The 14,024-nt window shown below is 43.2% G+C and overlaps 1 protein-coding gene across 1 annotated transcript; it reads left to right on the forward strand.

Annotated features, from left to right (window-relative positions):
• Nucleotides 1–9,660: 9,660 nt before the first annotated feature.
• LOC307261649 (uncharacterized protein) lies at nt 9,661–11,537 on the forward strand (the record flags this gene model as incomplete). The annotated part of the gene is made up of 2 exons (XM_080042232.1): nt 9,661–9,950; nt 10,640–11,537. 2 exons carry the CDS (start codon nt 9,661–9,663, stop codon nt 11,535–11,537), a joined length of 1,188 nt encoding a protein of 395 aa, XP_079898358.1.
• Between the last annotated feature and the right edge of the window lie 2,487 nt (nt 11,538–14,024).

The following is a 14,024-nucleotide window of genomic DNA, read 5'->3' on the forward strand; positions in this document are numbered from 1 at the left end:
TTATTCATCACTGTCTGTCTGTCTGTCTGTCTGTCGGTCTGCTGCCAGTGCTGTGCCATCTGTCTGTCTGTCTGTCTGTCTGTCTGTCTGTCTGTCTGTCTGTCTGTCTGTCTGTCTGTCTGTCTGTCTGTCTGTCTGTCTGTCTGTCTGTCTGTCTATCTATCTATCTATCTATCCATCCATCCATCCATCCATCCATCCATCCATCCATCCATCCATCCATCCATCCATCCATCCATCCATCCATCCATCCATCCATCCATCCATCCATCCATCCATCCATCCATCCATCCATCCATCCATCCATCCATCCATCCATCCATCCATTTATTAGAGGGGTGGGTGAGAGAGGTTGCAAGCAAAGAGAGAGATATATGAATGAGATACAGAGTAATGGAGTGCACTGCGCTTCACTCCTCTGTTTACATGGCTGACTGGCTGAATCCACTTACCCCAATGATATATAATGTGTTTGTATCTTACCACCTCAACCCTATGTGTCACATACACACACACACACACACACACACACACACACACACACACACACACACACACACACACACACAGTGTGTTGCAATGGGGCTGAAGCTCACCACCGGGTCGTGATACAAAGTTAGGTGTCTTTTGCGTATATTTTTGGTGAAGTTTTTCAAAAAAAGTTCTATTGTTGACACTCAGCACACATACATGCATTTATAAACTGTGGACACAAGCCTAACCCTCAATAAAAGCGCAGCCGTCTGTAATGAATGCAAAAAGCCATGCTGCAGTTTCAGCTGGGGCTGGTGCAAGAACAAGAGGGCAGACCATTAAGTGCTTGCGGCTCTCCATCTGAGTAACTGACTGAAGGAAATATCTAAAAAAAAAAGGGGGAAATAGTTAAAGACATAAATATTGAATTGGGTCAACTTTTGGTCTCTTCTTAAACTTAAAAAGCTACATGAAATAGCTGCAGGAAATATTGGTCATCACAAGATACACACGTGTCATTACCAAACAGAAAAACAGCTGGTTGCAACCTTGGTTTTCCTGCAACTTGTTGTACTGCTGACACAACATTGTCTTATTCATTCCTTGCTTTCCTGGTCCAATGAAAAATAATACAGCCCATGTTAGATTTTGATAACTGTGGTGAGATGATACTGTTAGGAGGATACGCAACTGAAGTGAAAAATTGCAGGCACTCAAATTGAAACGAAGTAGAGATTTCTGATTGACACGTGAGGATGACTACTGCCTTTTTGAGACATCTGATTCAGAGCCAAATGTATTTTTGGTGCTCATAACAAAACAAAACAGGGCTCAAAAACTATTTAAATCAAATCGGATTGACGAATAAGTAAGTAGGCCAAACATGCCATTACATCAGTGACCTTGTGGAACTATCCGGAGCGCCTCAGTCCGTCTCCGTCCTCCTCTTAAAGTGATTGCTATGCCGCCGCCACGTCACTGGCCTAGTGTGAGTGATGGAGGACTTACCTAAGTCCATCCAGCAAGGGCGGAAGGAAAGGGAAAAGAAACACTTATGTTTTTACAATACCTGAATGTCAACTGTAGAACAGCATTGCGCTACATCGCCCTCTGATGGTAATCTGGAGTACAGAGAGCAGTGGTTCAAACAAATGTAAGATTAAGTGGGAAGCAAATTGACAGCAGCAGTGGAAGCACAAAAACAAAATTGCACGAAAATTGTATTTATCCTATAGTATTATCTCTGGGTTCATGTAGTATTCAAATCAAATCAAATCGGTTTTATTTGTATAGCCCAATATCACAAATAGACATTTGGGGGGGGGGGGGGGGGGGGGCAGAGGGGGGCCCATCAAAAAAATAAAAAATGCCGACAATGAATTGAACTGGTGGCGAAAATAAACGCAGCGATGTTTCTATGGGGATATTTAGCTGTACGGAAATAAGTGCTGGCAAAGCTAGAACAGTTTAAGACTCCACATCACTGTGGCAACACAACCTATCTATCAGCTCAGACAGCGCAGAGAAAAGTCTGATGAATGCATGAGAGTGATGGCCATGCACAACTGTAAGGTCAGTGTGTGTTGTATTTTCGTATTCAAATAAACAGTTGTTTATTTTTATTTTTTTTATTTCATGATTAAACCATATACTGATTTTGCCACTCGAACGGACCGCGTCACTTGTCTGAATTGGAATTGGACCAAAGACTCCAGACTAAAGACAACACTACTATTTACGTCGTCTCCTTCCACTTCCTTGTGAAATCCTCCGCAGGGATTCTCGAGCAGGCGCAGAACGAGAACTCCGATGTGCGATCCTGTGTAAATACAGGTAGAATGCCGACTATGAACGAGTTAGGTAGGCCCTGTCCCGATTGGAAGATATTTTAGAATATTGATATGTCCCGTGGCTGAGTGAGTGAGTTAGTGTGTGTTCTAACCAGGCCCAGCTCTTGATCTTACGTAGCTCCTTAGTGGCCCATGTTGAGAGCGTCTTGGGGGTTTTACAGCATCGGCCTTTTGCTAGGAGCTCGTTGATCAGCGGACAAACTTTAACCTTTAAAAAAATTTAGTTTTTACGACTTTTTTGTGTTTTTCGCGTTTCTTCAAAAAAAAAACGGAATGTTCTCCAAAAAAAAAATCTGGAATGTTCGCGCATAATTTTGGGCAAAAAACACATTAATACAGTTGGGGGAACCTTATATAAATAGCTAACTAAGTTCCTCAAAAATGGCCGGCTGAAAAATATTCAACTAACGCCTCAATACTTTAACAGTGCACAGGTCCGGTAACAAACAGTCAAAAGTCAGATTTATTTATAGAGCACATTTAAAAAATAACATTAGTTGACCAAAGTGCTGTACAAAATATCTATAGTATCTATTTAACGCACACACACACACACACACACACACACATTTTCAAGGCAAATAGATGTAGTTTGAGGGAGGGGACTGATCAGGAAGTACCATTTCAAGAGTAAAGTCAATAAAAAGCTAAAAAAAGAGTACCCAGTGTGTCCCTCTCTCACACACACACACACACACAGTGTATTACTGACCAGACGAACGACAACACAAGAATTACATGGGGAAATAATTTCGTTTTATTGGGAAAATAAAATGGGGGGTGAGAAAGTCGGGGGGGGGGGGATAATAAATTTAGTGCACATATATAGCTCTTTGCTAGTCCTATTGGAAAACTCAAATTACTATATATGGCAGTCACATTCACACACACATTCACACAGTTAAGTTAAGGTGGTAAGCAATGGTAGGATGTCCTAACAAGTAGGTAAAGGGGGCCTCCCAGTAACCATGAGGTCGCTGGTTGGAATCCCCACACCATCTCTACCATTGTGTCCCTGAGCAAGGCACTGTGTCAGGGCCAGCTCTGTGCTATGGCTGCCCCCGTGCTCTGGCCCCCTCCCCAGTGTGCTAAATACTGGAGAGGGGGTCTGCTCAAAGACAAGAAAAACAAAAAACCCACCTTAACTTAACGGTGATTGGACCGACTTACATATGATAGTAAACAGCGCTTTGCTAGTCAGAAGACCACTCAAATTGCTGTATACACACACATGCAGTCCATCCACCCATTCACACAGACAGTCATACACACGTTCACACACACATTCACACACACACACACACACACACATTCATACATCAGTTTGGCTAAGGGGCAATGGGCTAGACTAAGGGGGTAGGAACTATACTAAGGGCATATATTAAGGGGCTAGGATTGAAGCTAAGGGGGTAAGGGGAGGGGTAAGTCAGGGAGGGAGAGAGGGGGAGGGAGGGAGAGAGAGAGGGGGGAGGGAGAGAGAGAGAGAGGGAGGGCGGGTGTGTCTCAATTTCTGAAGCAGAAAATTCTCTTGAAGAAAGATGGAGTGTGTGTCTTCAAGGCTTCATTTTCCTTCTTGCTCTGTGTCGGGAAGAATTGGAAATAAAACAAAGTTAGTCCTGAGATAATATAGAAAAAAAACATGTGCAGAAATCAAACAGTAAGACAGCACGTAGTAAAGGACTTAAAGGTGCTCTGAGGAACTTTCAGTTTGTGTTCATTCTAGCGCCCCCCTTTGGACAAAAGCGGTAGTGTTTTTACCACGCCAGCTGTTGTTCCTAGGTGATCGTATACCCATGACAAAGGCATTAAGAAAAACTATATAAAAATATCATTCTTTGCACTGATGGTCTCGTTTGATGTTACATGTAATTTATGATCATCAGAGGAAGAATGAGACTGTTTCAGAAATATTTAAAAGTTCCTCGGTGTTTAACGGTATTCTCATAAAGCTCTGGAAAAAATTAAGAGACCACTACGAATGTTCAGTGTCTGTCTGTCTGCCTGCCCGCCCGCCTGTCTGTCTGTCTGTCTGCCCGCCCGCCTGTCTGCCTGTCTGTCTGTCTGCCTGTCTGTCTGCCTCTCTCGCTAACATATCTGCTTCCATACCGTTTCACGTGGAGACAGTTGACACTTCCCCTCAGTAGACAGGTTACTAATCGCTCTCCTCATCTCAGCCTCACTCACGGGCTGGACCTTGGTCTTCATCAAACATCTTCCCACACGCTTCCACCAGCTCAATTTCTTTCGGTGACTTCTTTTGAGGGTATCTTCACTCGTTATCAACTCTGCAATTAGGCTTTCATGTCCGTCAAAATCGCCGTCCCACGATAACGAGTCCGTCCCGTTCATTGACGTTAGTACAGGGACTGAGGGGGACTTGTGTGTAGGTGTGGAGGGTGTTTTGATGCCAGATGGTAAGGCTTTGTTTGGGCTTTCGTCCTCTGTGTTCTCTTGTGTTAATAGAGGGATGGTTTGGCTGCTGTGGTCTTCTGTATAGGTCGAATGGTTTGAATCGTCTTGGTCGAAGCTCTCTCTGCTTTTGACATGAATGCGAATCGTGCCAGAGAAAGTTGGAGAGAGTTTCTGTTGAAAGAGGAAAGAGAATTAATAAAAACATATCTCACACACACACACACCACACACACACACACACACACACACACACACACACACACACACACACACACACCACAAAATAGTTTTGACATCAACAAGTTATAATTGAATTTGAAGGAATAGTAAAAAAAATATATATTATCTTGTTGCTTCATTTTCTGGTTTTGTTTAAAGGTGCTTCGAGGAACTTTCAGTTTGTGTTAATTCTAGCGCCCCCCTTTGGACTAAGAGCGGTAGTGTTTTTACCACGCCAGCTGTTGTTCCTGGGTGAGCGTATACCCATGACAAAGGCATTAAGAAAAACTATATAAAAATAGCATTCTTTGCACTGATGGTCTCGTTTGCTGTTACATGTAATTCATGATCATCAGAGTTTTTTTTCTTTTACTGTTTCAGAAATATTTAAAAGTTCCTCATAGCACCTTTTTAACAACACATGTACACACTTAAAGTTAAAGTACAATAATCACCAGCGTTTCAGCGTCCGTCTCATCCATCAATAAATTCATTTGGACATCGGGGGAAGAGGCAAAGAGACACGGAGAGAGAGAAATCACTTCTATCTCTTCACAATCCATATCTGTCTCAACAACTTTCTTCTCATGGTCTTCTGTCGATGTGTCCTCCATGTTTAAGCCACAGTCCAGTGTCGGTGTGATGGTTGTCTCGTTTACAACACAGCCCTCTGTCTGTGTGTCTGTCTTGTCTGCATCACAGGTGTGACTGTGTGTAGATGGATGGAACATGGATGGGCCCTGTGCAGCGCGTTGAGTGTCTGTGTGTGTGCATGTGTCTGAGTGTGTGTCTGTGAGTGTGTCTGTGCTCAGAGGGAGAGGGGAGGGTGGGGGGGAAGGTGTGGGATTGTATAGATCCTCTTCCTCTTCCATCACTATCCGTAGTCTGTCTTTCGGCCGACCGTCTTTGGAGATGTACAGTGGACGGAAGAACTTTTCCTTGCGGCCGTATCTGCTCCTGAATTTGATGGGAGAAGGTGTGGCGGGCGTTTTGAAGAGAGCCAGAAGTTCTCTATCACTGTCCAAGTCATCCTGTTGGGGAAGAAAATTGAAAATGGTTCGATAAACAGATAGATAGATAAACAGACATAAAGACAGACAGACAGATAAAGAGACTGACAGACAGACAGATAGATAGATAGATAAACGGACAGACAGACAGACAGACAGACAGACAGACAGACAGATAAAGAGACTGACAAACAGACAGACAGACAGACAGACAGACAGACAGACAGAATCAAATTTTCCAAAACTGTTAAATGTACTTTTCACACTTTTTAATGATCACACACATTTCTCCAAGGAACTTTTTAAATACGTCTAATGTTTCCTCTGATGATCATGAATAACATGTAACAGCAAACGAGACCATCAGTGCAAATAATGCTATTTTTATATAGCCTATAGGAAAATAGCAGTTTGCTAACACCTGGTACAATGCATCTCTCCTCTTGCTCTAAACAAGGGTTGCGTTCCGAATCACATACTTTCTACTATATAGTTTGGTAGAAAAAGATTTAGGATGTCCGATTCTTGTGGCCAGATTTAGGATGGTTAGAAGTACCCGGATGTCCTACTTCATGCGGCCAAGATTGTTAGTGTTGAAAACTGCATCCTATTTGGGCGATTCTGACCCACAATCCATTGCGCACGTGAAGTGACGTCACATCGACGAAGCCTCCATATGAAAACAAACGGGGATGCGACGGATATAAAAGCAAGAGGCAAGATCAAGGCGCAATGTTATGATGAAATAAGTAAAGTATGTCCCAATAGTATGCATACTGCATCCTAACTAGATTATTTTTATCGTCGGATGCAGTATGTAGAATAGAAAAAAGAAAGAGTATGAGATTCAGAACGCAACCTATGTTAGAGTTTCCTTTGTACATTGTCAAATAAAGTTACATTACAAATAAAAAAAACAGCAGGAATCCTCACCAATTTGATGGGAGAAGGTGTGGCGGGCGTTTTGAAGAGAGCCAGAAGTTCTCTATCACTGTCCAAGTCATCCTGTTGGGGAAGAAAATTTGAAAATCGTTAGATAAACAGACAGATAGAGAGAGAGAGAGAGAGAGAGAGAGAGAGAGACAGACAGACAGACAGACAGACAGACAGACAGACAGACAGACAGACAGACAGACAGACAGACGTGCATGTCATTCCCCTCTCTGACACATTTACCTCTGTCTCTACACAACTGTCTAATAAAGCATGGAAAAGGAAAAATGCCCAAAAAGACAATATTAAAAAAATAATAAAAAAACCCAACAGGACTGCTCACCATATAGTCCTGAGTTGGAGATGAGGGGCAGATTGTTTGCTCTTCTACATTCTCTCTAGTGATTTCAACATCACAATCCAGCCAATACACTACCTCCCCTGTGGAAAAAAAATATGTATATGAATTATCAGGGAAAGCAGAGAAGTTTAAACAGATATGTCAGCCTTTCCTGGACTATATAACAGTACTGAAGGGACCTACATGACACCTCGTTGACTTTTTATTTTCTGCTTAACATTTGTCTTTAGTTGAAACAATGTCCTTAGAAATCTGTTAAGTAGAGTACGCCATGTTAGTTGTTTTGTTTTGTCTTTCATTTGTGTGTGTGTGTGGTGTGTGTGTGTGTGTGTGTGTGTGTGTGTGTGTGTGTGTGTGTGTGTGTGTGTGTGTGTGTATGTGTGTGTGTTCTGTATCTTTGTCTGTATATGTACAGTATCTGTGTGTCTCAGTGTCTGTGATTATGTATCTGTGTGTCTGTCTGTCTGTCCGTCCGTCTGTGTCTGTCTGTCTCTCTCTGTCTATCTGTGTGTGTCTGTCTGTCTGTCCGTCCGTCCGTCTGTGTCTGTCTGCCTCTCTCTGTCTATCTGTCTGTGTGTGTGTGTGTCTGTCTGTCTGTCTGGGTGTTCATTAAAAAAAATCAAAATGATCAAACCTGGTGTTGCTGTGTCTCCCTCCTCTTCACTCTCAGTCTCCCAGTCAGGAGTATATGACACTGACCCACTGTCACCCAAACCGCTCCATGGTCTAGGAGACATTTCTTCCTCTCTGTTTATGTCTTTATCCTCATCCCTCGTTACTTCCATGAGGGTTTTAGGTAATGAAGAAAAGTCTAGATTTTCTTGTTGCTTTGGAAAAATTATCCTATAATCCCCGGAGATGTTTATGTCGAATACAGCCAGTAAGTCGCGTGGCTCGGTGGCCAGCTGGAATGGGACAGAGAGAGAGAGTAAGTTAGTAAGATGTATTTATATAGCCTAGCGCTTTTTACAGACAGGGTCACAAAGTGCTTTAAAATGTGTAGATAGATAGATAGATAGATAGATAGATAGATAGATAGGTAGATAGATAGATAGATAGATAGATAGATAGATAGATAGATAGATAGATAGATAGATAGATAGATAGATAGATAGATAGATAGATAGATAGATAGATAGATAGATAGATAGATAGATAGATAGATAGATAGATAGATAGATAGATAGATAGTTAGAGACAGACAGATAGACCTCTGTACCTGTGGCAGTGCAGACATCTTGTGGGTGAATCTTTCTTCGCTCAGGAAAGGTCCAGGAAAGTTTGCAAAGTTCAGTTGTAGATATTAATATATATATTTCAGGAGGTTTGATACTAATGTGACTGTCTGTGTCTGTGTCTAAAACTGAAATGAGCCTTTCCATACTCTAAAACGGTGACATCACAGAGTTCTATTCTAAACATGTCATGTGACCCAGTGTGTGTAGGGTTCTAGAAAGTTACAATTCTAATTTATGCAAATGATGTTATGTTTTAAAATGTGCATTACTTTTGTTTTTTTTGTGTGTGTGTGTGTGTTCTATAGAATGCACACTCAAACTTAAACATGGCTTCCTTATAATATGAGGAGCTTCGTTGATATAGTGCATTTCCAACATATAGCCGCTCAATGTTAATATTAAAGTTTCTAAAAAACACAGACAGACACACACACACGCACACATAGACAGACAGACAGACATGCTGCATCTGACATCATGTATTGGGACAAACTCAATCTGTTTCTACCAGACTAAATAGCAGGGAAGGATGGGGACTGGAACACACACACACACACACACACACACACACACACACACACACACACACACACACACACCGAAAAGTATCTCACTATGAAGAGATAACTGACTTTTAGATGACTGTAGTTTGAGATATGTGGAAACAAGCTCCTTCAACTGGTGTACACGTGTGTGTGCAGGGCCGTCGGACTGCGGGTGCAAGTGTGACAGTCTTGGGGGGGCCCAAGGCAGAGGGGGGGCCCATCAAACATAAAAACACAAAATATTTTTTTTTAATAAGCTAAATGTGGGGCCCCGATCTTCTAAGGCCCTGAACAATGCCATTCCAAAAAAAGAAATAATTGACTGGCTCGTGATAGGCCCCTGACCCTTGCAAGGAGATCAGGGGCCTGTGCATGACTAATGCTGCATCCACACCAAACGCGAAAATTCGCATTGCTCCGCGCGAACCGCGTGTAAATCACCGCGGGGGTGAATGTGCCCCAGGGGTGAATGCGGAGCGGTGAAAATATTCGCGCCGCGTGAGGGGAGGGGCTTATTTGGTAGTTGGAAAACAGTTGGACAACAACAGTTGGAAAGAGGTTTAAAAACAAGCCGGCTTAGTTTTAATTAGCCTACGCCGTTTTTATTCAGCAGACAACATGGTACATGTTAACACCCTAGCGTGTTTGTATCTTCTCTGGAAGAAGCGTCGCACCCACCGCCGCCGTATCTGGGTTCACAGCATCACCCGCAGTCGGAACCAGCTGGGTGAATATCACCGGCTGATTCAGGAGCTGCGCCTGGATGACTGTCGTTTCCAGCGCTACCTCCGGTTGACTGTGGCCCAATTTGACGACCTGTTGGCCCGGATCGGTGACAGGATTTCCCGGCAGGATACCAACTACAGGCGTTCCGTCCCAGCGGCGGAGCGCCTGTCTATCTGTCTCCGGTAAGTGAGTTTACTAACAAATGTTAAAATGTATCAATAGTAACTGCAACCAACATTTATAGTAATCTCTCTGACCGGTACCAAAACGGAAATTTCACTGTGATCTCACAACAACAAATGTATCAAAAGTAGCCTACACTGAAATAGCTAGGCAACATCATTTTAGGTACATAAATGTGGCAGCTATATTATCTTTTTTTTTACAAACAGAAAGGCCTACATACTTTTATTATAGCCTATTGTGATGTTGTAGGTTACCTATTTTAAGGGGCTTATTTGGTAGTTGGAAAACAGTTGGACAACAACAGTTGGAAAGAGGTTTAAAAACAAGCAGGCTTATTTTTGATTAGCCTACGCCGTTTTTATTCAGCAGACATAGTACATGTTAACACCCTGGCGTGTTTAATCTCTCTGACCGGTACCAAAACGGAAATTTCACTGTGATCTCACAACAACAAATGTATCAAAAGTAGCCTACACTGTAAATAAATGTGGCAGCTATATTATCTTTTTTTTTTTTTTACAAACAGAAAGGCCTACATACTTTTATTATAGCCTATTATCTATTATTGATTACTCTGACTTTAGAGCCATATACATAAAATACTACCACCAATAACAGCACAAACTAGTATAGACCTTGACATAATAACTCAGTTAGCCTATATTAACTGTTGTCTGTGTTGCAGGTACTTTGCCACAGGGGATTCCTACAGGACCATCGCCAACAGCTTCCGTGTTGGGGTCTCCACTGTCAGCATCATCGTCCCTGCTGTGGCCACTGCCATTTGGGAGTGCCTGGTGGGGGAGTTTATGGCAGTGCCCACAGCAGAGGATTGGAGGTCCATCGCGGCAGTGTTTGAAGAGCGCTGGAACTTCCCACTCTGCTGTGGAGCACTGGATGGGAAGCATGTGACCCTCAAAGCCCCTGGCAATACTGGCTCCCAATTCTTCAATTACAAGGGGACATACTCCCTTGTATTGCTAGCAGTTGTGGATGCCCAGCGTTGCTTCCGGCTGATTGACGTTGGCGGGTACGGGAGATCCAGTGACGGCGGGACACTGGCCAACTCTGCGTTCGGTCAAGCCCTGCAGTCTGGAACCCTCGACCTGCCCACTGACCTGCTACTTCCTGGAGCTGACCAGAGGGGACCCCAGCCGCATGTGTTTGTGGCAGATGAGGCTTTTCCATTGCGGAAAAACCTCATGAGGCCATACCCTGGGCGCATCCTCCCTCGTGAGAAGAGGATTTTCAATTACCGTCTCTCCCGAGCTCGACTGGTAGTTGAAAATGCCTTCGGGATCCTCTCCTCACAATGGAGGATGTACAGGCGTGCGATGGAGGTCAAGCCAGAGGTAGCAGAGATGTGCGTCAAGGCAACCTGCGTCCTGCACAACTTCCTGCGGAGGTCAGAGGAGGCTTGTGCAGTGAGGGGGAACGTCCCAGTTGTGGAGGTGGAGCCACTGCCAGACCTGGGCAGAGTTGCCGCCAACAACCCGGGACGAGAGGCTGTCAGGGTGAGGGAGGTCTTCACTGCCCACTTCTCAGCAGAGGGGGCTTTGTCTTGGCAAGACACCATAGTGTAGCAGGAGCACACACAAAACGGCTCTTTTAAGAGCCACCCACTCAGTTCAATTGAGCAATCTTCCTGCAATTTGTACATAACATAATGTTTTCTTATTTAAGCACTGATGGTAAAAATTGTGTAAAGGTAAGTAGTAGTTGTGTTCACATTCAGGTATGTTTAATGTAAGAATATGGTTCAATTGAACTTGCCACTGTCTCACACCTGGTCTGCATCACCAATCAACCCACCTACTTCACCTCTGGCTTCCCTGCTGTCGTCTCCAGATCGTACCATGCACTGTATGCATGCTGTACAATCCTGTATCATAGAGCACCGGGTGCCGGCAAACCGCAATGATAAGTTGGTCCTCCATTGTTGTTGTCATGAGCGACGTTGACGTCATGACGTCAGAGTGAGTGTCAACGCTGATTGGCTTTCGCTTCAAAGCGTCACGCGAAGTTTTCGCGTGAGATGAATATATTCAACTCAAGCGAATGAGTGGCGGAGCGAATTTCGTGTCTTTCGCGCCGCGCCATTCGCATCATTCGCGCCGCGCGAGAAGCATTCGCGTCTATTCGCGTCTGTGCATTGACTTTGTATGCAAAGTGACCGCCCCTCCCGCCCCAAACGCGGTTGGTGTGGATGCAGCATAAGGCATGTGTGCGGGAGAGTTAGCAGGAGCAAGCCGACATTGAATTGAACTGGTGGCGAAAATAAACGCAGCAATGTTTCTATGGGGATATTTAGCTGTACAGAAATAAGTGCTGGCAAAGCTAGGACAGTTTAAGACTCCACATCACCGTGGCAACACAACCTATTTATCAGCTCAGACAGCACAGAGAAAAGTCTGATGAATACATGAGAGTGATGGCCCCTGCAAGTTTCAGTAAGTTTACAGAAGTACCACACTGTTACTGTCTTTGAAATACATTTAGACAGTTTAGGGGAAAACACATTGTATTTATTATTTCAACTATTGAGTTATTTGTAAACAGCATGCTAGTGTAGGCCAACAAGATTGATTTTCTGAATTTTCAATGCTGCTTTATTTTTATGTTTTAAATTGGGAAAGACATGTTCCAAAACGACCAATAACCTCTGTATTTAAAAAGAAATCAAGCAAGTATGCTATTAATAACCATTAATGAATTATAGGCTATCGCATCACAGTAGGCCTCTATTGTCCATAATAATCACAGCCCCCCATCCATAAAGGAACTTTAAAAAGTAGAATTTGCACTTGATGTGCATACACAGGTGTATGGTCCATTATTTGTATTTAGTGTGTCTGCATAGTATTGCACCAAAACAGTAGAAGTTTTCTTTAATTGTGCTTTGTACTGTCTGCATGTTTGCACAAAAATGTTACCTGCACATAGCAAACAAAATGGCACAACTGTAAGGTCAGTGTCTGTTGTATTTTTGTATTAAAATAAGCAGTTGTTTATTTCTATAGTGCGCATTGGCATCTTTGAGCAAAATACCCCCAAAATGTTCGCCAGAGCGCCGCGCCTCCTGTGACCCTGGCCAGTGACCTCCTTCACTAAGACATTTTCTGGGGGAAACACTGTAAAAGTAATGATTTGGTCATTCATCAGATGAAATATTGTGGAGTTGTCTGGCTCAGAGAGCCATGTGTATCGTAAGACCGCCTTTCAGGGGGCCCATCAGGACTTTTTGTATAGGGGCCCAGAATTTGGTGCTACGCCCCTGCAGAGAGCAGTGGTTCAAACAAATGTAAGATTAAGTGGGAAGCAAATTGACAGCAGCAGTGGAAGCACAACCACAAAATTGCACGATAATTGTATTTATCCTATAGTGTTATCTCTGGGTTCATGTAGTATTCAAATCAAATCAAATCAGTTTTATTTGTATAGCCCAATATCATAAATAGACATTTGCCTCATTGGGCTTTACATTCCATACAATATGATACAATATGATACAAAATGACACCCTGCCCTTACACCTTTAGCTCGGCTGAGAAGAAACTCCCAGTAAAAAACCCTTTACCGGGATAAACATTTTTTTGAAGAAATCTCAGGGAGAGTCGACAAAGTAAGGGATCCCTCTCCCAGGACGGACATGCTGAAATAGAGAAAATCACAAAGGAATTTGATCATTAGTATTCATATACAGTAGAACAACTGGGCAAATTTCTGCGCCAAGGCTCTGTGCTGTTTAATTAATGCTGACGCGTTACAAAATATCCAATAATAACCAATGATTTTATATTGGTTTAAGGATTCATTGAAAAGTGAAATAATTATAACAAATGTGTGTAAAAACATTTATATTTCTAAACACTGAAAAGAGACTTCAATTAAGCAACAACATGGAGAGGAAGCTGCCGGTGGCGTACTGCCGGGCAACCATTGAAAGCGTCCTCACATACTGCGTCTCTGTGTGCTATGCGAGCTGCACTGCTGCAGATAAAAGGGCTCTGCAAAATAGTCATCAGGTCTGCAGGAAAAGATCACCGGCTGTTGCCTGCCCCCCTGGAAGA

This window comes from Ammodytes marinus (assembly GCF_949987685.1).
Source record: "Ammodytes marinus genome assembly, chromosome: 15".
Lineage (NCBI taxonomy): Eukaryota > Metazoa > Chordata > Actinopteri > Uranoscopiformes > Ammodytidae > Ammodytes > Ammodytes marinus.